The sequence below is a fragment of the Cucurbita pepo genome, chromosome 10, assembly GCF_057944985.1.
Source record: "Cucurbita pepo subsp. pepo isolate OVF chromosome 10, ASM5794498v1, whole genome shotgun sequence".
NCBI lineage: Eukaryota > Viridiplantae > Streptophyta > Magnoliopsida > Cucurbitales > Cucurbitaceae > Cucurbita > Cucurbita pepo.
Genome location: NC_141807.1, coordinates 1,694,749 through 1,717,466, shown reverse-complemented (window position 1 = coordinate 1,717,466; position 22,718 = coordinate 1,694,749). Strand labels below are relative to the sequence as shown.

General features: G+C 34.9%; 3 protein-coding genes and 3 non-coding genes across 13 annotated transcripts; 1 reads left to right on the top strand and 5 right to left on the bottom strand.

Annotated features, from left to right (window-relative positions):
- Positions 1–702: 702 nt before the first annotated feature.
- Positions 703–13,810, bottom strand: LOC111803489 (putative UDP-N-acetylglucosamine--peptide N-acetylglucosaminyltransferase SPINDLY). 5 transcript variants are annotated; one of them, XM_087127606.1, is made up of 18 exons: positions 13,338–13,810; positions 12,508–13,101; positions 11,269–11,430; positions 10,991–11,166; positions 10,773–10,848; positions 9,370–9,498; positions 9,112–9,231; positions 8,933–9,001; positions 8,763–8,844; positions 7,741–7,835; positions 7,210–7,274; positions 5,769–5,967; positions 5,127–5,321; positions 4,475–4,569; positions 4,246–4,381; positions 3,841–4,058; positions 2,321–2,448; positions 703–1,713 (listed from the first exon to the last, which is right to left on the bottom strand). In XM_087127606.1, the coding sequence occupies exons 2-18, from the start codon at positions 12,916–12,918 to the stop codon at positions 1,289–1,291; spliced, it is 2,781 nt and encodes a 926-aa protein (XP_086983732.1). In that variant the 5' UTR covers positions 12,919–13,101; positions 13,338–13,810; the 3' UTR covers positions 703–1,288. The 5 variants fall into 5 exon arrangements, with proteins under 5 accessions (XP_086983732.1, XP_023543687.1, XP_086983734.1 ...); XM_023687919.2 differs by having other exon boundaries at positions 703–1,710; XM_087127608.1 differs by having other exon boundaries at positions 12,508–13,040.
- A 472-nt stretch (positions 13,811–14,282) lies between these two features.
- LOC111803112 (vacuolar protein sorting-associated protein 55 homolog) lies at positions 14,283–16,940 on the top strand. 3 transcript variants are annotated; one of them, XM_087127392.1, is made up of 6 exons: positions 14,283–14,488; positions 14,663–15,782; positions 15,879–15,930; positions 16,051–16,090; positions 16,159–16,243; positions 16,586–16,940. In XM_087127392.1, exons 2-6 carry the CDS (start codon positions 15,763–15,765, stop codon positions 16,767–16,769), a joined length of 381 nt encoding a protein of 126 aa, XP_086983518.1. In that variant the 5' UTR covers positions 14,283–14,488; positions 14,663–15,762; the 3' UTR covers positions 16,770–16,940. The 3 variants fall into 3 exon arrangements, with proteins under 3 accessions (XP_086983518.1, XP_023543155.1, XP_023543153.2); XM_023687387.2 differs by lacking the exon at positions 14,663–15,782; XM_023687385.2 differs by lacking the exon at positions 14,283–14,488 and having other exon boundaries at positions 14,495–15,782.
- Positions 16,941–18,491: 1,551 nt separating this feature from the next.
- LOC111804527 (NAC domain-containing protein 90-like) lies at positions 18,492–22,674 on the bottom strand. Of its 2 annotated transcripts, XM_087127368.1 has the most exons (4): positions 22,271–22,674; positions 20,121–21,526; positions 19,038–19,306; positions 18,492–18,944 (listed from the first exon to the last, which is right to left on the bottom strand). In XM_087127368.1, the coding sequence occupies exons 2-4, from the start codon at positions 20,287–20,289 to the stop codon at positions 18,630–18,632; spliced, it is 753 nt and encodes a 250-aa protein (XP_086983494.1). In that variant the 5' UTR covers positions 20,290–21,526; positions 22,271–22,674; the 3' UTR covers positions 18,492–18,629. The 2 variants fall into 2 exon arrangements, with proteins under 2 accessions (XP_086983494.1, XP_086983493.1); XM_087127367.1 differs by having other exon boundaries at positions 20,121–22,674.
- LOC111804590 (small nucleolar RNA R44/J54/Z268 family) lies at positions 21,552–21,637 on the bottom strand. The gene has a single exon (XR_002816554.1). It is a non-coding gene; the product is annotated as a small nucleolar RNA R44/J54/Z268 family (small nucleolar RNA).
- On the bottom strand, positions 21,703–21,774 carry LOC111804589 (small nucleolar RNA Z267). The gene has a single exon (XR_002816553.1). It is a non-coding gene; the product is annotated as a small nucleolar RNA Z267 (small nucleolar RNA).
- LOC111804588 (small nucleolar RNA Z266) lies at positions 22,076–22,173 on the bottom strand. Its single transcript, XR_002816552.2, has one exon. It is a non-coding gene; the product is annotated as a small nucleolar RNA Z266 (small nucleolar RNA).
- Positions 22,675–22,718: the final 44 nt, after the last annotated feature.

The following is a 22,718-nucleotide window of genomic DNA, read 5'->3' as shown; positions in this document are numbered from 1 at the left end:
TTTTGCTTCATACTATTTTTCGATTTATGCATGTCATCCTTGTATAAGGTTATACTAATCCCAATTTTTTAAATAATAAATAATACTCTCGAACATATAGTTAATATCAATAAGAATATTCTAGAACTATAGAATTGATATCAATTTTCCTCCCAAATTTTAAAAGTTTTATGTTCTTGAAATTTATTTTAAAATAATTGTCGAATAAAAAAAATTTAGGACTGTTTTGAAACCAGCTTCAACGGTTAGATTTTTTTTTTTTTTTTTTTTTTTAAAGTTTACGGATATAAATGAAACCAACCCCATAATTCAAAGATATTTTTGATAATTTAACATTTTAATTGCATTATAATATATATATATATATATAATATTATTCGATTAATTTATTTTATATATTATTAAACCCCATAAAAGCTACTGATATTGTATTAAGATGTATTTAATAACCTATCAAACACAATAAAATAAAAAGATTTATTCAAAACAAGATTGAAAAAGTAAGAATCTATCAAACATTTTTCGAAGTATCCAAATCAAATAAATACAAAATCTATAAGTTTAAGGACCAAATCTTTTTCTTTATCAAATTTTCTTTCAATATGTACAAATGTTCTTCATATAATCTAAAAGTGTCCTTTTCGCAAGATTTTTCTTTTATTCAATACAATAAATAAGATACGAAAATTTAAACCTCCAACGTCATCAAACAAACAAAAAATCGATGTTAATTACCAATCAGCTTATTAAAGTAAGCTCTAATCATGGACAAGCTCAAGCAATTCTACTAATCGCTGCAAATAATCACTTCAGACGCAAACATTCCCATAAAAGAGTTTCCAACCACCAAAGCCAATCATATCTACAATTCTAAAGAATTTTGCACCTAAATATCTCATAAAACTTTCTTCCATGGGAAAGGCATCTCCCATAACAGCACAAGGGGGTTATAATAAGACACTCTAGACGCCTCCCAACCAGACACTGCCTAAGACAAGCCATTTGATAGCTGAAGAAAAGTAAAAGCTCTACGATATACAGATGACTCCTAATTTTCTATGATTCGGTAGGAAAAAATGCAGTACAACTATCTCTAGCAGTAGCAGTAAGTTTCCAAACCTTTATTTTTCTCCAGGCCGAACTCGAAGATATCGATCAGTTGCGACTTAAGAGATGCTGGAAATCTTGACCAATACTTTGTCGATGCGGGCAAAAACAAACACTGCTTCGTCTATCTCCTGTAAAGTTTTCAAAAGAACTCCATAATAGACACTATCAAATTCATGTTTCAATTGAGCTTGCCTGGTTTTTTGGTCGGATGCGAAAGATCTCCATTTTCTCCAAGGGGGGAATCGTCGATGACGACCGAGGAAACAGGACAATGTCCATTGGATTTGATAGATGTCGGGCTCTCCTTCGAGGCAGGAATGTTCAATTCCGTTGCTGTAATTAGCTCTTCCGTAGTTTCTTGCTGTTGTAGGATTTCTAGGCGCCTCAATGATGGCACATCTCCTTCACAGTATCTCTGCCAAATTTTACGATATGTGGACTCCAGATGAAGGATGAAATTTGGCCCATCACAAACGGGAGACTTTGACATGAGATTCCGAAGACTCATTCTTAAGTTAGAAAGTGCAGTTACATCAGATGCTAGCTGCAATGCCAACTTCACATATTCCTCCTCATTTTTAGCAACCAGGTGTCCTAAACCTGCTTAGAAACGTGCACAATGTCGAGTATTAATTAATGGCGACAGATCGCAATTATTGAGATTAAGATCATCTAGATAGATTTGAGAAAGCAACTAGATGTTCTACATATTTCCAATTTATTGTTCCAATTTCTACCTAAGTACTACTGGTGTCTACAAAAACAATGGGGGCGATATCGATCGACTCTTACTATTTTTGGAACATTATCGTCAGTCTTTTCCTTCTACCTTCACCTAGTTCAGCACCTAACCAGTAGTAAAAAAAATTCAAGTCAAAGGTTCAAAGGGAAAACGAAGGATCTATGGAAAGACATTTCCCCATTTAGATATTTTCATATGTTAAATGAAAAGCTTTATTTCATATTGGAAAAGGGTGGAAGAAAAAAGGGAAAAATGGTAAAAAGAAACATGGGAGCTCTGATAAGGTAGAAAACAGTGCATTTGATATTCTGGATGGAGTTTGGATCAAGGCCTTTTGTTTCATTCATGCAAAATCTACTTTATTTATGAATCTCTCTCTATTTAGTTTGGCGGTTGTTAAATCTACCAAACAAGGCTACAAGAATGAAAGGATGCAAATTTAAACAGAACAAAAGTACACCTACTCACCAACATTGCTGAGAAGACTAACACCAACATTGTGAGCATGAACAGATCCAGCCATTGTTACACATGGAACTCCCATATACAACGATTCACATGTAGTTGTAGTTCCAGCATATGGAAAAGTATCCAAACTACACAAATTACAAATAAGAATTATTAAAAATCTCAAAAAGAACAAGAAGGTAAAAATGGTACCATTAAATCTGAGGTCCTAGATGCACAAGTAACCACATACATTAATCATCTCAACCTCTCTTGTCAATCTTTCTTACAGAACCAGAAGCAAATACAGTAAGTACTAATTAAACTTGAGCGTAATTTATAGAAATTCTTTGAAGGAAGACTCTAGTCCAAACGTTGATATAAATTGTCAACACCTGCATATTCCTTTAAACCAACAGCCTAAAAAGCCATTACTGATGTGTTTTAAAAGTGTTCGTCCCCTTTAATTGAGCAAGAAGAGAGAAGAAGTATTATTGACAAATGATTGGGTAGTGCATTAAGGAACAGAGTTTGCACGAAGATTCCTATTCCATGCAGCCATCCGCAGTACATTCAATCTTCGGAAAAATGATTACAGATAGCAACGTCTGACTCAAAAATGAGTTGGTCAAGATCGCTCGGTACATTCAATTAATTGCTTGGAGAGCCAAGATCTAGCAGCAGCCAAACTAACATGAGACGTTATAATGGCCATGCCAAGATCTAGTTGGAAGTAGCTTTTGAAGGGGTTAGCTACCATAGACTTGTCAATTGATTAGGCAACATATAGCAGCAGTAAAACTGACATGAAATATTATAGTATCAATTTATCTTGTTTTAGGTTAGACTGCCAGCTACAGCAATCAAGAGCTATCGCCTTGATGCATGGTTTGGTGTAGCTTAGTATTTTATGTTCTTTTTTTCACGTAGGAAAAGATACTTCATAGACATGACCCTGATATAACGATATACAGAAAAAGGGAATGCACCCAAAAGGCCTGAAGGTTACAAAAAGACCTTCCAGTTTAACAAAAGATCATTCAAACTATAACTGGTATGCTGAGTAAAAACATTTCCATCAACCAGAAGCATGAACAGAAACCCTAGCACAAAATTGTAAAATGGGAAGGATTTGTAGTTAAGAGTTTAATGGTTATTCTTTGTCCAAGGGCCTTGGCGCGTGTTTCTTTTTAAAGGGAGGATTCTAGTTCCTTCTAATCATAAGAATGTTGCATATGCTTTTTAATACCGATATTTATATTTTTAGTTTTTTATTTTTAATATCATATCATTAAGTAAATAGTTAGCAAAAATATAGATGTATCTAAAAGAAACGAAACTACATGTACACAACATGTCCCTAGTCTGATTTTTTTTTTTTTTTTTTTTTTTTTTTTTTTTTTTTTTCAAATGATACATTGTTGTGATCATGTTGCATCATGTCCTCGTTTTTGCTTTCAACTCAACACAACATAACCCAAAAAAAAAAAGAAAAAAACAAACCACTTGATATAAGGTAAAAAAATCTTCTCAAATTTTACCTTATATCCATTAAGGAGTAGGCCTGCATATGGTCATGGTTCAGTAGAATAAGAGGAAGAAGATCAACCCGTTGCGATTCCAAACCGAGCTGCTCCAAGGTTGAAAGAAATCTTTGTCGCACACTATCACAACCGAAGGGTTTACACTTCACCACGAGTCTAGAATTCGGTATGGCACATAGAATCCTTGCCCAAACTTGTAAGACTTTAGGCGTAATCTAATGAGAGGCAAAAGGAAGGAGAAACGGCAATGGCCATCATTAAAACACAAATTTAACCGTGCAGAAATTGTATGGTTATAGTTACCTTCAAAGAAATGAATGATTAATTGGATAAAAAAGGAAGAAAAAAAAAAACAGGGTAAGAAATGCATGAAGACAAATATAAATTATTGTTAATCTATACCTTTGCAAGATTATTGAAGCTACCAAATGTAATGAAGCCATTAGAAAGGGCTGGAGCACTGGAAACAGTACCAGCTTCAGGAGAAGGTGTATAACAAAGGAAGGATTCTGGCAACCTAACCAACTCCTCAACGTGCCTGTGATAAATAATCGCATGATAACGCACATAATTGATGTAAAATCCAACTCCACAAGGTTTGTGCTTAAATTAGTATATACAGGAGACCTACTTCTGTTTTGTATTGGGAGGATCTGCCAGTGCATCTGAAATCCGGTAATCAATAGTGGGCAAGCCAGTTGTGTTTGGGTAGCCTATCCAAGTTACCTAAATAAAACCCAGCACCGTGCATCAAAAGTTAACAAAACATTAGAAGATCTGAACAACTGGTAACTGGAAAATTCTAAAGAGTAAGTAAGAAATATGCAATAATAAAAGCGGAGACTTGAGGTAAAAATCACTAGATCCATTTCTGTGTTTCTCATTTTCGGAAAAAGAAACTAATTTCATCAAATAAATGAAACTATCGAGGATGGGGAAGGAAAACTAAAGCCCTAAGCTAATAAAGGAAAACTAATTTCATCAACTATATGAACTGTCAAATCATTTAATATGAACATGACATTAATGTAAGGGCAAATATCAAAAGCATCTGCAAAGAAAATTCAGTAACATCGAAGCAAGTATCATCAGCTAAACTCTTGAAAACACTGGAGCACAGTGCCAATTACATAAAAATACATTCAACAATACATAAACTATTTTATACAGCAGGACACCAAAATGTAGATGGTAGTCAGTTCAAAAACCAAAGATGATGCAAGCTAATGAAGCAATAGTCTGTCAAGTCAACGAAAGAACGAGAAGTATTTAATCCAGCATACCTGAAGAGGCGCAGGTCTACATGCCATCATCCCCAACTTGTTATTAGCTGTATGGCCAGTAAGCTCCACCAAGATATCCACTTTGTCTTCCCTGACCATGCTTGCAACCTTTTTTTCATCAATTCCATATATATCCCTCCAAACCCCACCTTGTTTTAAGACTTTATCTCTAAACCTAATAGTTTTTGCATCTCCCTGTAAAATCATGTGAAACGATCAGTATTGTAACTGAAGCAGTGAAAAATAGCAGGAATGGACCTCTTTTTTTGGTATAAACTTCCAGGAAAAAAGAATGGAAAGATAGTTAACAGAGTAATTCAGGAGTTGTAGAGCAAATAAAGTTATAAGATTGAACTTCAAGTCGAGTTAATGAGAATTTTGAAAGTACAAACATTAGAGGATGGCAATCATGACAACGTTTACAAGAGAAGAATTTGAAAGAATCTGTGAACTGGTAAGCTTGGGAATATTACTGATAAAGTTTGAGAGTCGTTGGAATCTCAAGAAAGGGTGCTTTTAGTACTAGTAACATGATAAGGGAAGCGCTTTGATAACAAAACTATATATGGTGCAAAGTGATAAGTAAAACAAAACATAAATAATCAAACAGAATAAAAAGCTCGCAACACTGTAACTGTATACCTTCACAACAGCAGAATAGACTACAACTTTGTAATTTGCATAATCATGATGGACTAGCGGGGCTTCAATGAAATACGACACTGAGTGAGTAAAATAATCGGGAGACACATAGCCAATAACAAGTGGACGCTCTGGATCTTTAGGGTTATCCCATGATTTATATTGTGGATACAGCCTCATAAATCGCCTGCCCCAATCCCTATATAATCACCAACAAATCTACTTAAATATAGGACCTCAAGTTAACATCAAAGCTACAAAAAAACATTTGACATCAACATATTTTAATATTTATCAGTATAGAAACAATAAAATAAAAAAATATGCTAGTGTATATTGCTGATCACAGAGCGAAAAGAAAATCTGCAGGTAAACTATGGTTCTCTCATAAAGGAAGAACTTCCCAACAATTCTCCATACAGTTTCAAATAAGGTAATCAAGCTTGTTCCTTAAAATCATGCCCCAGAATGCTTTACTAGACAAACAGACACAAGAAGTGCAACCGGCTACGGTGGGTTTGAACTGTTCGAAGAATCTCAAACCAACCACAGTGGAAGTGCTTTTTACTAACAACAACCAAAATACTGAACGACATCTCTGTCAAACAGGTCACTTCATAAGGCAAACTTATAATGTCCTCTCAACCAACCTCCCTTGGTCCGACCCTGAGAGCATGAGAAGCATTTAAGGAGCAACAACTTTGTACCCTTTATCTTGCAGCATAATAAGTACTTAGTTGTGGTGAGGAATAGTTATCTTGCAGAATATTAAGTACTTAGTTATCTTGCAGAATCGAACAATTCATTCTGGATGAGTCAGTCTGCGCAGTTGCTTGCAGGTGGTCTAGGGCTATTATGACAGTTAATTGATTAAGATAATTCATCCACATATGACGAAATTCACAATCACAAGTTTCCAGTTCACTTACTAATTGGATTCTCCACTAATCATCACAGAAATAACTTTTCTAGGGAGTTTGAAGCCCTAGAGTTAAGAATGAGCATCTTTCAGGGTTTTCTTTGACTTTTAATAGGATCTAATGCGATGTACAGTGTCAGGGGTCTAAATCTAGCTTTTACCTTCATGTCAGGCTTTTGATATTGAGCTGTCCTTAGACGACACCTTACTGCGTCTACACACATGTGGAGTTTGAATTTTTAGAGTTAATAAGAATATCCCTCGTCACTCAATGGAGGATTTTTCTTAATTATAAACAGATAGAATTCTTCTTTATATTTATTTCATCATATCAATGAAATGATTTGTGTTTCCCATAAAAAAAATATATTTATAAGAAAAAAAACTTTGATTTGCTTTATTATAGGAATATTAAGATGATTAGAAGCAATAAAAATAAAAGCAAAATGGTAAAACAAAGTTAAAGCATGCACGCAAGATTGCTAATGTAGGGAGTTTTAGGGTGGAGGAACCATCTGAAACCTGTGAGCCTCGTAGAGTTTATGTTTGTGTCCTTCATCAATGTAGTTCATAGCAAGCAATCGGTTCTGTGAGAACAAGAAATTAATGAGCAAGAAATCTTTGTCTGAGGAAGAAAGTACAAATTTAGAAATTAGAAGACAATTTTATTGCGTTGTGTACAAGGAACCATATCCATCCTTTTTCTTTCCACATTAACTTATGGCTGGATTCTTTTTCCAATAAGAATCCATTTATGTATTGTGAAAAAAACACCAGGACAAACACCAAACACATCCCCAGCCCTAGGTTGTGAGATAATTGAGATGGAAGGAAAGACATGTGGGGGAAGTCATTAGATAAATATAGAGAGAACTGCATGAAAAACACCAGGAGACTCCAAACACCAAACTTTGCGGTCTCCGTAACCATAACACAAGAAAGTCCTTGAAAGATGGACGAGGCAAGAGACAACTCTAAAAGGCTTTTTAAAAGAACAAGGACATAAGACTCACTAGATACCCATTTGACACTACAAAATGAATAAAGAGCTACCTGGCCAGCATTCCGAGAGTCAGGGTCTATTTTAAGGCAGCGCTCATAAGCATCAACTGCCATGGAAATGTTTCCAGCATCCCTATGCAAAACTCCTGCAAAAGTAATCAAATGGCCATTTTTCTTTTTAAATCTTGTTTTTATTATTATTATTATTTCTTTTTTTTTTGTGGGGGGTGGGGACAAACTACAAAGAACAAATGTTACATACCACAAAAAAGGTCCTCAACTATTCTTGTTCATAGATAATTTGACTCGAAAACAGTTTTGAAAAAATAAATAAAAATAGACTTTGACCTCCAAGAGACGATGTAAAGAGAGAAAAAAAGGTAAATAGATCATGTTTTATCTCAGGACTACTGCATCTTTCAAAAATAAATAAATCATCTAAATTTTTGTAAAAAGTAAATAAATAATTATCTACACTAAATATCAATGGGCTACAAGAGAAGAAAATTTATCAAGGCATGTTTGCTTTTTCTGTTTTTTTATTTTTTTTATTATTTTTATTTTTTTTAATACTATAACCATGTCCTTAACTTCTTATACCAGTTTTTCCATTTTCATTCAAGCTCTGCATTGATTCCCTTAAATTGAATAAACATCATTGTTTTATACTAATTAATTATATAGAGTTTGGTCTAATACTAAACAATAAAATGAGGTAGGCAGCGAATAAGTGTTGAGGTGGCTACAAATTCGGCTGAAACAACTTGGGATGCTTTCCAGAAACTATTATGAAAGAAAAACTACAAATGCTGTATAAAAAATATAATTCATAAACATGTGCAATGCATGTGCGCAATGAATCATATGACCATGAGAAGTAGTAAGGTCCTACATAAAAAAACACAATGATATATAAGAAAAAGAACAATCCCAATAAAAACAAATTACTAGACCTAATCAAAATAAATGAAGATCGAAAATTTTCAGCACATTCACGTGACAGAGCTGAACATTTTACACGGGCGCATTCAAGGATAAGATTGTACATTCCAGAGAAAAAGTTCAGAATGGACCTAAGTTATTGTAAGCTTCTGCATAAGTTGGATTTGCAAGAATAGCTTTTTCAATCATGCTTGCTGCAGCATCCATTTTCCCCTGATTATAGATGCAAATTTATGAATTCAGCATCCCAAGTAAAAGTTCACTTAAAATTCAACCATCAGTCATGAGTTAGTACACACACCTGGACCGTGTAGACAACACCAAGATTGTTCAAGGACTGAGAAAAGTTGGGCTTTATTGACAAGGCAAGCTGTAAATAGAAACACAAAAATGATAGAAAATCTACAATGTCAACGTTATAGAAGTCACATAGGAGAAGGAAAAAATCAAGTGGATGACTAGGGAAAGAAGTAAGCTTACTTGATAACATTCTACTGCTTTGTCCAAGTTGTCCTGATCCTTATATATAACTCCTAAATTATTACATGCCTCCGCACAATGAGGATTGAAATGAAAAGCTAGCTCATAGGAAACAATAGCCTGCAGAGCCAAGGAGATTAGGAAGTTCAGTAAGCGGAAGGGAGAGAGATAATGGATGGTGAGAACATGCATATCTGCGTACAAAAGAAACACTAAGGGGAGGTAGAAGAAAGGAATTTGTCCTCCACAAGAGCTAACCTTGTCAAACTTGAGCATTTCACCATATGCAACCCCAAGATTGTACAGAGCATCAGCATAATGCCAATTGTAATACAGAGCTCTCTTATAATATGCTACACCCTGGCTTATATCCCCCTCCAGTTTAACCTGAAAACAAATTTAACTTCATAATCAGGAACCCTCAACAAAATCTTAAGAGGAAATTTAATAATATAGATAACTTTAAAAAAAAATGGTAGTTCTTGAGCCTGTTCTAACTCCTAATATAAAGAAAGAAGAGGGGAAAAGACCAAAAAAAGAGAAAAAAAAAAATTGATTGTCCTTGATACTAGCAAATTTAAAGTGAGATGATAATTTTAATAGGATTTTATAGCGAAGTGAAGGATCATCTCCTTTCCAGGTTCCATAGCCAAAGGTCTCATGCGAAATAAGTAAATGGCTGACAACAGAAGTGAGAGACCAGCGCATTCCTCAATGTCAGCTTTATTCAAGTTCCTCCTTTGTCTAAGGTTCCAATTGTCAAATTGCGCAGTCCATGATTCTGACTTTTCTACAAGGAGATAAATTATAATAGGGGAAACAGTGATGTCAAAGGAACATCCAACAGCCAATGTTCGTGCTAAAGGGAGGTGGTTGCTCCATTGCTAATTTTGCAAACCAATCTATCCATCTTGAATAAGGCTTTGGTGCTTCAAAATCTTTTTCCAGGCGGCATTTGCAGAGCTTATGATCTATTGTTGGGCCTACTATTGAGAGAAGATTTACCATATTTAGTATCAATAATTTGCCTCCAAATAGCTTTATTCTCTTTCTGATACCTCCAAATTCATTAGCCAAGAGTGCTCCGTTTCTTATTGTGTAGACCGAGACCCCTTGCTCCATGGGAAAGAGAGTTTTCTCCCATCTAATAAGGTGTAAACCTGAATTGAGCCTCTCCAGAAGAAATTTCTGTAAAGAATTTCTATAGTAAAGCCAACCCTTAAGGCAATTTGGTGGGGGGGGGGGGGGGGGGGGGTTAGATAGGATAGCTTTAGTATGCGTAAGCCTACCACCTTTGGCAATATGAGAATGTTTCCTCGTCCTCCTTTCTACACATAGGAGAAAAGTTTCAGTCTCTTCACAATATCCTAGAGAGAATTGTCCGTTAACAAGTTCAATGCAATACTATTCACAAGTATTTTAGTATAATCAGAACCTTCAAACAGGCTTTCTGAAGCAAAAGGCAAAACACCTCGATACATAAAACCTTACAACAATTTTAGATTCTAGTCCAGCCAACTAACAACAAACAGACATGATGCGTGGAATTAAAATGGAGCACCAAACAATGTATATTCACAGACACCCAGTATAAAAGTAGCAAAAGAAGAAAACTCTAAGGAAATCAATAAAATTTCAAAAAATTGAAAGGAGTCGGGAACCTTTGTTCCTAAATCTGTCAAGGCAATTGCCATATTATTCTTTGCAATCTCAAAGTTGGGTGAAACGGCTAGGCACCTGCACCACAGGGTAACCAATCAGCTAGATACATGACCAGCATTAAATAAACACAAAGACCTAAGATCTGAGAGAAAATTAAGCAGAGAAACAACAGATAGAAATCAATGGCAGCATAAAACAAATGAAAGGGTAAGACTACCTCTCATAACAGGCAATAGCTGATTCTAGATCGCCACGGTTTTTAAATATTACTCCCATGTTGCAATATGCTTCCGCATACATGGGTCTCTCAAATGCAGCCTTCTCATAGCAATTAAGGGCTGTGTCATATTGCATCATCTCAGAATAGACAACGCCAAGATTATAATATGCAGGCTGCAGTTGCATGGGAGTAAAAGTATAAGAACATAGTTTATGCATGGTATAATTTAAAAGGTAGATGGCCTGAAGTAAGAATAAGATGAGTTTTAAGATTACAGCGTAGTGTGGATCTATTTTGAGGGCTTCATAGTACTTCTGAATTCCATCTTGACTGTCGCCAGAGAGTTTTAAGCTGGTCCCAAGGTCAGTCAAAACAACTGCTAGGCATTCAGCAGCTGGTCTGTAAGAAGGGTCTACTCTCAAAGCCTTTTTATACGACTGTACAAAGCAAATTGATCAAGAATAGGCAGCAAAATTAACATAAAATTTTGCAAAGTAAAAAACATAATTAACATACAACATAAGCAAAAAGTTGGGATGAGGTATTAAGTATAAAGACCTGCAACAGAAAAAACTAGGACTTTTATTTAGAGTAGAATAGGCGAGCATGCAAAAGGCCTCCCAGCTTGATTATGATTTCAAAACCAAAATTCACCCTTGGACCTACTTCTAACCAATCCTTACTTGGAGAAACTAAGAAATTACCAAGGTGAGAAATTAAGCTGAATGAATTGCTCATCAGATAAAGGACCACTCATAAAAACGGCATGGTTGAGGAAAGGTAGTGTGTCAAGACTATAAGAATTATGAAATTTAGTAGACATTTAAAATGAAAATGCAACATATACAGAAAATAAGAGATATCCCATTAAACATTTATCAACTTTTGGGCTTATTCATTTTCTATATTGAATAAGACAAACAAAAACAACAACTAATTTATGCATTAACCGTTAGTGTATCTGTCGGAGATGAAATCTAATAATAATAAGAATTCTGAAAAAGGAAATTTTCAGAAATATTAAAAGTGATAAAAGTATACATGGAAGGGGATAAAAAAGCTAGGATTTTTCTATTGGTCTCCCAAATAATAAATTGATAATAGGCTATCAAATTGCCTTAGTCATTTGTTAGCTCATAGTGTGTGAGAATGGATAGGATTGTATCTCATCCTGTAGGTAACTCCCTTCTTCGTTTGAATCACTTGCAATTTTTACATGCAAGTGGAATTCTTTAATCTCTAAAAGAACACACCAAGAAGTCATTCAGGCTCCAGATCTGTCCATGACAATATCAATTACTACAAAAGAATTTTCTAAGTACGCAAGAATGTGGTAGATTTCTAATATGAAGCCAAGAATGAAGGAATTGACCCGTCAATTATAGATTAGCAAGTAAGAACCGACTTAAGGGAACTCAGGTACAGCAGTAATAGGTTTCAAATGAACTACATTCTTTATCTCTTACATGGGATGTTAAGTTTGTTTATCTTACAGGTGAAGTTTCATAGCATACCTCAACAGCCTCCATAAGACGACCTTCTTCCTTGTATAGAATACCACGATGGGTGAAAGCGCGTACATTCTGTGGATCCAACCTGATGGCTTCTGCAAAACTTTCAAACGCAGGCTTGATCATGTTCTGCATCTGTAGGCATATTCCTTTGCCAATATGAGCTTCCAAATTTTCATTATCTTTCTCTAATACTTTCTCGTAGAGGACAAGCGCATCTGCAAATTTGTTTCTTGATCGAAGAATGTTGGCAAGGAAGAGATTATCCTTGCTTTCGACCTTCTTCTCTGCTGAATCGATACTCACCAGAGGTAAACTAGTGTTGGAAGAAGACTGTGATCCTTGCAAGAAACCATTTTCTCTCACAGGGATTATCTCCCTTCCACTGCTATCGCCTTGTTCTGTCCACTCCATTTATGCAGAACAGCAACCTCAGATTACAGAATCAACAATCACCACTGGTAAAAAACTCCACCATTGATACCTCCAAAACCAACTTAGCAACAGGCCCTAGAATGGCTCTAAAACAAAACCCACTGCACCAAGTCAGAAGAAGCTTCTTCAGCCTAACCTGTCTCAGAAAATGCTCCTCGAACCCTATTTAATTCGATTCCAATCATGAAGAAATATTAGATAAAAACCAGCTACACAATCCCCAGTACCCAGCAACAAAATTCATTACACAACGGATAGAAATCCGAAATCCTTAAACCCAATAACTAATCAAACAAACAGCAAAACAATAAAGACAAATAAAACACCAAAAAAAAAAAAAAAAAAAGACGATCACTAAATAATCAAGAACAAGGCGTCAATAAAGAGTTCGAGCTTACACAAAATGTTCAATCCTCCCCCTCCGAGTTCTATATCATGTAAACCAGTAAACAAAGAACATTGACAGCAAATACCAAGAACTGACAAACTAACCCACTGATAGCGGAAGCTGCTTAAAACCCCCCCTCCGTCAAGCCCACTGATAGAATCGGAAAAAGGAGAAGTGGTAGAGAGGAGGAAGGAAAACCCAGCGCCGGTGACCGGAAGAGAGAGAGAGAGATGGTTGGTGATGAAAATGGCGGTGGCGTCAGCCGAGAAGTAGCGAGTCGTCTGCTCAGCTGCTCTGCTACTCTCTCTCTCTCCGTGAAGGCGTACGATGATTCGATTATGCCCAAAATCCGTCGGTTAATGGGAAATTTAGTAACTTTTTCCTTAATAACAACCAATCCAACAGATTAGAGAAATTAGGGAATTGGATACGCCTTTGCCTCCGAAAAATTTGCGATTCACGCCAATTTCTACTTGCTTTATATGTGTTATGAAATAATGATCCCGTTGCCTTCCTTTTTATAATAAATAAATTATTTTTTTTAAAATCCAATATTATTTTGTTTTACCCGATTTAAAAAAATCCAAAAAATCCCGTAGGATCTTTTCCCCTAATTGTATTGAATCAATAAAAAAGGAGGTCAGTGATACGACTCCCTATTGTTTGATCCAATATTGACTGGGGACGAGCCCCGACTAGCATAGGTCCTTGGTTTGACCTCCTATAGTGGTCCTTGCTTTTAATAAAGCGGAGCGGGAGTCCGTTCACATGTCGATTTATTTTTTATCGAGCCAACCCAACCAACTCGAAAAATAGGATTACAACTCTGTTATAAGATTATTATGAAGATTAAGAATAAACGTAAGTTTGTAATTAATATTAATGATGTATTTTTAAATAATTAAAATATAATAATAAATAAATAAAAATGCCCTTTTCCAAATGGGATACGAAGCTCATAGTTCCAATTTTTAGCTGAACCAGATTCTGTTAATAAGCCTACATATGCACCAAAGGTAGCCAAAAGAAAGAAGAAGAAGAAGAATCCCTCTTAGGCCGGACCTCAATTCTTGCCTTCTTCGTCGCGATTGAGGGCAAGAATCATCGCGCATCGCTGCTGCCGGAACTTCTAGCTGATTGTAATGGCGATGACATTAGAAGGTACAGTTTGCAAATTTTCCATATTAATTTGATTTCTTGCGATGATAAGCCAGTTACTGAACTGAATTTTTGCCGGCTTAAGGATGAGCGCTTTAGAATTTATGCGTAAACTTAGTCTTATACCAGGTTTCCGAACGATGGATTTTCGTCGACTAAGAATTTATTTGTTCGCAGCTATTATGGAACGAGGGATTTAAGGGAGCAGTGTCGATTTGAATTTATTGGGAAATTGTTGGGGATTGTATCTTCTATCTCGTATTTGAATGAAGTTGTGGACATGGGGAGAATCATGCATGACACAGGAACGGCTAGTCTGAGGGGATTTTTCATTGTTCATAAACTGTTGTTGAATTTTCGTCGATGTTCTTAAGTACTTTATTCTCTGTATGGTAGTTACAGAATGTATGGAGCAAGAAAATGCAAAAACCCTTCCTGAATAGGATTGAAAGTGATCCCATGATATTGAATTTGAGTGTGTGATCCCAATCGGTTTGAGAGGGGAACAAAATATTCCAAAATATTCCTTATAAGAGTGTGGAAACCTCTCCCTAATAGATGTGTTTTAAAGTCGTGAGGCTGACGGTGATACGTAACGGGCTTAAGGCAACGAAGCATTCCTTATAAGGGTGTGGAAAACCTTTTCCTAACAGACACGTTTTAAAATCATGAGGTTGACGGCGATATGTAATGGGCCAAAGCAAAGCAGACAATATCTGGTAGCGGTGGGTTTGGGCTGTTACACATGGTATGAGAGACAAATATCGGGCGGTGTGCCAGCAAGGACGCCAGGCCCCCAAGGAAGTGGATTGTGAGATCCCATATTGGTTGGAGAGGAGAACGAAACATTCCTTATATGTATGTGGAAACCTCTCCGTAACAGACGCGTTATAAAACCGTGAGGCTGATGGCGATACCTAATGGGCCAAAGCGGACAATATCCGCTAGCGACAGGCTTGGGCTGTTACATTAAGTTTATCTCCCTGTCTATGAGAACAAATATAAGTATATCTAATAACCTGCAAAATCAGGTCAAAACCATTCTCAATGAAGCTGTACAAAGTGATTCCATTTTCTAGCTTTGAGATATCAGTATATTTGTTAATTGTTCTTAACATGGTTGTTGGTCAATACTATATACCACTGCCCTAGAGTTTCATTTAAACCATTTGGTCCATTTGTTGCTCGTTTTCGCCTTTAGATGTATCTGTCATTTAACGTTAACTAATGTTTTTGATCTTCATTGGGCGGTGGCTCGTGCTGTTCGGGGAACGTGGATGGACCTCATTTCTGTAGTGTGAGTCGAATTTGTCAATACTCTGTAACCATAGTTCTGTTTTCTGATGTCTAACTTTATGAAAAAAATCTAAGAAAACGTCCCTCGGTCGCGCAGGTTAGCTGGGCTCGCGTTTATGTTTTCTTCTAGCATCTTGCTACAGATTTTGGTATGTTTTATAGTACACTTGTAATGGTTCTCTATCAGGAGGATTCCCTTTTATCTCTCAGTATGATTGTTAGAATTTTGAACGACTATTTTTCACCTGATTTTGTTATCATCCTGGCAGGCTTGTGCACTATACAACAATTGGTGGCCTTTGCTATCAGGTGAACATTAAGTTTGTTAGTTTTCAATCGATAACTTCTAATGACTGCTAAGCATGTTTTCTCTGCAGCGTTGATGTACGTGCTCGTTCCAATGCCATGTTTATTTTTTGGAGGCGGGTCGACGCAGTTTCTGATTAGCCGAGACGGTGGAGGGTGAGTATCTCTTAAGCATTCATATTGAAAATAGGTTCTCTTCAATTAAATGAACTAACCTTATGGAGATATGCTTGTGTCCTGGTTTTTGAGAAACACGATGTTCTTATTAATGATATCGTGATGCAAGTATATCGACAGTATTCGTTATATCTCGTGGTGTCACCCCTTGCATACACTCCCATCGATTAATTGTATCGCTTCATTTAGAAGTCCACATCATTGTGCTTACAAAGATTGAAAACGTAACAATACCAACACTCGAGTGCCTCGTCCTTCCCTTCGTGTTCTAACTTTTATCCTTCTTTCTGGCTGGTGTTCGTGTCGTTGCCGACTTTCTAGATGGATAGGTGCTGCTAAGTTCTTGACGGGAGCGTCAACCGTTGGGAGTTTGGCAATTCCTATTATCCTGAGGCATGCTCAGATGATCGACACAGGAGCCATGTTCATAGAATTCGTTTCGTTCTTCATTTTTGTTTGCACTGTGTTGTGCTTCCACCGTGTTAGCCTTGAAGATGATTGGTGATCCCATATTAATTCCAGAAGATTACAACAATTTCTTGTGTTAAATTTTAATGCGTTTCTTTTGAACAGTTGATAACAAGAAGAAACTTGCAGTGGGGGAAAGGAAACCGAGTTCTAAGTTTCTCATATGTAAATTAATCTAATGTATGATAGTAGTTCTCTTTTTTTCTTCTGTTCTTATTCTGTTCTATTAATGCTTGTGAATGGAAATAAATCAGTATTTGGCAAATTTTAATTTAGATATATATATATGAATTCATAAACTTTTTAAGTTAATTTTTTAGAAATATTTACTTTGATCTTTGCCTCAATTTTTTTTCATTTAGGATCGTGGCTTCGTAAATATTTAAATTGTTTGTATACACGGTTTTTAATGTTCTCGAATGGAACTTTTTTTTTCAAAATCGTCATAGATTCTTTCTTTTTTATTTTTCGAATTCTTAACTAGTCTCAAACAACATTCCTAACTTCAATTCAAAGCATTTTTCGCATGTGCACTTTGAAATCTTTTAAAAAAATTCGTTGATTCTTTAGTGAAAGTTGAACTCCAACTCGATCAGGGGAGGCAAGAACAAACAAGAATAGACCCGACTCTAAGGATTAACCAGAAGTGAAAGAAGACAATAAACAAAACTTTTTTAGAGTTCTCTCGCTTCATTCTTTGTTTATGGGTCAAATAATTGTTAAATGTCATTTCTAATTATTAATAAAAACAAAGAATTGAACAAAAAAAAAACGAGACCAATAATTGAGTTAAAAAGAAAAACAAAATTACTTTAAAAAAAAAAAAAAAAAAAAAAAAGGTGTGAAACAACCAAAACTTCTACTCATTTCATTTGGGTTTGCGTGGAAAATCCCAATAATATCATATATTTACGTGTATTATACCCCACGACCAAATTGACTTTTTACTATTTTTTCTAATATTATCATACGCTATTTTTCATTTTATTTTTTAAATGTCCAAACATTTAATTACATATTTTTAAATATTATTTCATTCCATCATTTTAGTATTATGATTTTTTCAATAAACTATTTGATACAAATGTTATTTATTTTTGTAATTATATATAGAAATATGTGTTTTAATTTATAAAAAATTTAAACACTAAAAACTAAAATATTACTGAAAGATGAGGGGCCAAAATAAAATATTTATAAAATTTATAAACCAAATTGAAATATGTACAAAATAATTATTATCGTTAATTATATGTTAACAAATCTTATACACCATAATATAATAATAATACACTACAAATCACATAAATCATAATATAGGTTATAAAAAACTATAATGTTATCAAATATTTTTATTCTTTACACTAAATATATGTTTTTTTTAATTCATTCTTATAATAAAGTTTTTTTAAAAATTTGTATTTAATAAATTTCAATTATATATATATATATAGTTTGTTGTCAATGTTAAAATTATGTTATTAATGATCGTTTTCCAAATTTTAAATGTTTACTTAAAAAAACATTCAACAAAAAAAAAATTGTTTTCTGTTTATTTTTTTTCGACGATATATGGAGAGTCATGATTATAATAGAGCGATATAAAAAGTTTATGATAGCGTTTTTTTTTTTTCGTGCTCAACTTGTCAAAATTTTAAAAATCTTCTTAAAAAGCAAAAAATAAGGAAATTTATTTTTTATTATATATACATTAAAAGAAATTGGGCAATAAAAAAGACAATTTTTCATTCTTATAAATATTAATACATTGATAGATCGAAGATCCGTACCACCTTTTAAATAAATAAAACATAATTTAACGACCATATTAAATTATGCTCAAGTTAATAACGTGTATAAACGAGTTTATGATAATTAGTTTTTTAAGTATATAAAACTAGAGCCAGTTCAAATTGCTCCAATCCCACACAAGCTCATAATTGTCAACTTCCATCTTCAGCTGCATGTTGTAGTTTGTGGTGGCTGCTTCTCCATGCCCATCTCCAGATGAAAAAGACTCCAGCGAGCTTGCTCTTTCTGCCGTTAATGGCGGATTCGGTAACTTCTGGTCGTCGGCGAACTGATTGTCAGCGTTATGCTGAGTTCCTAGACATTGCTCGGGCGGACTCGGAGCCTCCAATGGCGGCGGTTGCGGGCGTCTATCAAACGCTCTCAATGACTTTGATATCTTGTAAATTCGACATAAGCTCAACTGCATGCATGCATGCAAAAAGTTAGTATCGTAATCTCGAGAGTGTTGGTATAAAGATAGAAACGTTAAACGGAATGGGGAGGGGATTTAGACCTTAGGGTGACCGATGAGCTTATATTCGTTCATTTTCCATTGAGTTTTGGTTCCTTTGGGAGCTCTTCCATTGTAGAAAACCATAGACCTTTTAACACCAATGCTTCTATGGGTGTTTGAAGAGTACACATAAGTTGGAGACCCAGTGGCCTTCCAATACCCATTGGCTGTCACTCTCTTTGGCCTTCCTCCTCTTGCTTCACTTTCTTGCCTTGGTATGAAGAAAAACCATTGCTCTTCATCTCTCTTGCACACCTCCCCAGCAAACTCTACAAACAATGTTTACACTCGAGTCTCGTGAATCAACTTAATATTTCGACCTCGATTTAAAAAGATTAAGATTTTTTTATCGTTTTGAAGATGGGGTTTTTATAAAAAACGGAACTTGTCATAACTCTAACGGGACTAGCTTAAGCTTTTGAATTTAGTAACGAACTAACTAACAAAACCTAGTATTGAATATTTGTCATAACCCTAATGACTGATTTACTATTTTAGATCTAAATTCATAAATATTTTGTGTAAATTAGTTTTTTTTTTTTAAAAAAAATCGAACTTGTTATAACCTTGATTCGACTAGCTTAAGCTTTTGAATCTAGCGATCTAACAAAACCCAATATTGAGTATTTGTCATACCCCTATTGATTTATTATTAATTCATAAATATTTTGTGATCGTTTTGAAAATGGGTTTTTTAATAAAAAAAAAATCAAACTTGTTATAACCTTGATACGACTAGCTTAAGCTTTTGAATCAAGAAATGATCGATCTAACAAAAACAAAGTATTTGTCAATAACCCTAATGACTAATTTACTATTTTAGATCTAAATTCATCAACTTAATATTTCGTGATCGTATTGAAAGATGGGTCTTTTTGAAAAACCGAACTTGTGGATCAATCTAACAGAAACCCTATACAAAAAACCCTATATAACCTATCAAATATTGTTCATAAACCCTAAACCCTAAACCCTAAATCCAAACATAAAATGTGTGAATTGATGATCAAAAAGAGAAAAAAGAAGAGATAATGTGAAGAACACAGAAAGGTAATTAAGAGAGAAGAGAGAGAAAGAAGTTACGTGGAAGATCCCAAGGATTGAAGAGATAAATATTCAAAAGAGGTATGGTTCGATCAACGGCTCGAATCAAATCCTGGGCTCCACCTTGAAGCTTGTGGAACAAATAAAAGGAAACAAGCTCTTCTTCAGTAGGGTAAAACCTAAACCCAGGAGGCAAATAATCTGACATTGTTGTTGCTGTGAAGAACTATAACCAACAAGGAAATTGTTCAGGTATAAGCTAAGCAATAATGAAATGTGAATATGGAAAAGTTGAGGGGATTCTAAGAAATGGGGGAGGTGTGGGGATAGGGAGGAAGAGAAAATAATAAATGCTTGAAGTCCGGGGTGATTGCAAATTACGTGCAAAGACAAAAGAATAAAAATGGGTCAATGAGCAAATAAATTTAAGAAGTCAACTTAGAGATGGAAAGTGTTTGCTATTAGAACGTAGGAAATGGTTTTTATAAATATGTGGAGTATGGTTGGAGAGAGCAATAATGAATATTAGCTCAATTCTCTCCTTCGACCAGTTCCCACTTAATTCGGGGATAAGCTCAATTAGAAGAGTAATGCTTTTACAATTGGGTCATTGGAAGTCTAATTGAAGACAAAGATTGATTGTAAAAAAAAAAAAAGTAATTAATAAAATCAAATCTAATGAATGGGAGTCCGCTTTGAAATCGTCTGCCCTACAGCTCCCCACCCCAGATATAGTACATTGGCGACTGACACATTCAGTGACTTTAGCACTGAACGTTTCCAAAAATTGGGTACTACCGGATCGTTCATGGGCGGAATGGCCATTTATCACAAGGCTTTTGGGAAGAGGATCAAGTAAGCCCTCCAACGTAATGCAATATGGCAATGTGTAATTAATATTAAAATCATTCTTCGAAATATGCTTTAACCAATAATTCTTTTAAAAAAAAATCTTTTTTTGGATAAATTTTTAATAGTATGTTAGCCAATATTCGATATATTAATTTATAATTAATTATTGTAGATATTGGACGAAATCATACAACAGGAATTGCAATTGAATTATATTTATAAAAAAAACCATGTAATCGTATAAAACACGTTAATCAACAAAATTAAAAATGAACTAAACAGAAACTGATTATTGACATAAAATGTGAATTACAGGGCTAATTTTCATAATCTGAAGCCTTCATATGGTAAGTTCTTTGGATTGGTCACATGGAGTGCTATTTGGAGCCCAACACAAAACCAGACTTCTACAAAAGCACCATTCAAATCTCCGTTCTTTTCATCAATCATCAGGCCAAAGAACATACCATTTAAACTCCATAAATATGATAAAACAAATGATTATGATTACGGCCTCAGAGGTAGTGACAATCTGCAGAATCATCATCCTTAACTCTGGTAATACGTGCATCCAAATGCATCATCGGCCAAAACTAAGACAAAAAATTAACAATTTGAAGTGCATCAGAGAGATTCCCAACGACAAATCATCATCCTCCTACAGGAGTGCTGATGTCCCTGTCTATCTTATCGTCACTTGCACACTTATAGTAAATAACTATTTTGATTAATTAAAAAAAAAACATGAAACAACTGAAGAGGGGGGACTTTGATGCCTCAGATGAAGTTCTTTTCATAGAAAATAATCTCAAAGTATATTTAACACCATCATTGGCATCTCAAATTCAAATAGTTTTAGATGAAAATGAAACAACTATAAGAAAAATAAGTAACAAATAAAAGTTACAAAGAAAAGATACTAGTGAACGTCGTTAATCATAACAGGGGAGAATTTTTCAAAACCGATTGAAGACTTGTCTTCAATAACATCCAAAAGATGTGTAGAAGTTTGAAAGTCGATTGCAGTTTAACTGCTACTACTCAAATACTAAAAATCTACATAGAGAATTTACACAATTAACAAAGAACTAATTTTAAAAATTAGGTTGAATTATTATGCAACAAAAAATTGGATGTTATATTTCCGGCAAGTCAGACAAATAAAAAATGCCTCAAAAATTTAAGTTCAGGAAGGACTAATCCTTTCACACATCTAATTGAATCATCATCCTTGCCATGAATTGATAACAATTTTGTTGAAAACTTCTTAAGAGCCGAAAGTGAAAACAAGAACATGGAGCTAATATAACCATAAAGGAATACGAAATGTAACCCACCTTAGAGCGAGACATAGACAACATCCATACAGATCTGAAACACCAATTACCTGAAACTGAACTAACGAATCAGCAGAAAAGCTAATTAATTAGGGTTTCAGGTAACAAGTAGTAGGAGATCCAAAGGCGGAAAACAAATGCCTCAAGAACAAGTTCAGGTGGGAAATGGCGAGAAATCCAGAAGGAAAACCCTAAAGAAATTCTCGGAAAAGAGTATTCGTTGTAGCGCGGCTATGACTCAAAACGCTTCCATTTCACACTGAGGAAGGCGATCTTAAGGGCCGCGCAATGAAATTCGCCATTAAAACGCCGCAAAAAGAACTGCACATAAAAAATATCGTAACAAAGAAAAAACCCTAAAGAATGAAGTAGACAGGGTGGCTAAGAGCGAAGGAGAAACCCTAAATTGTGTATTGCAGAAGAATGGGGAGTGGTATTTATAGGCTTC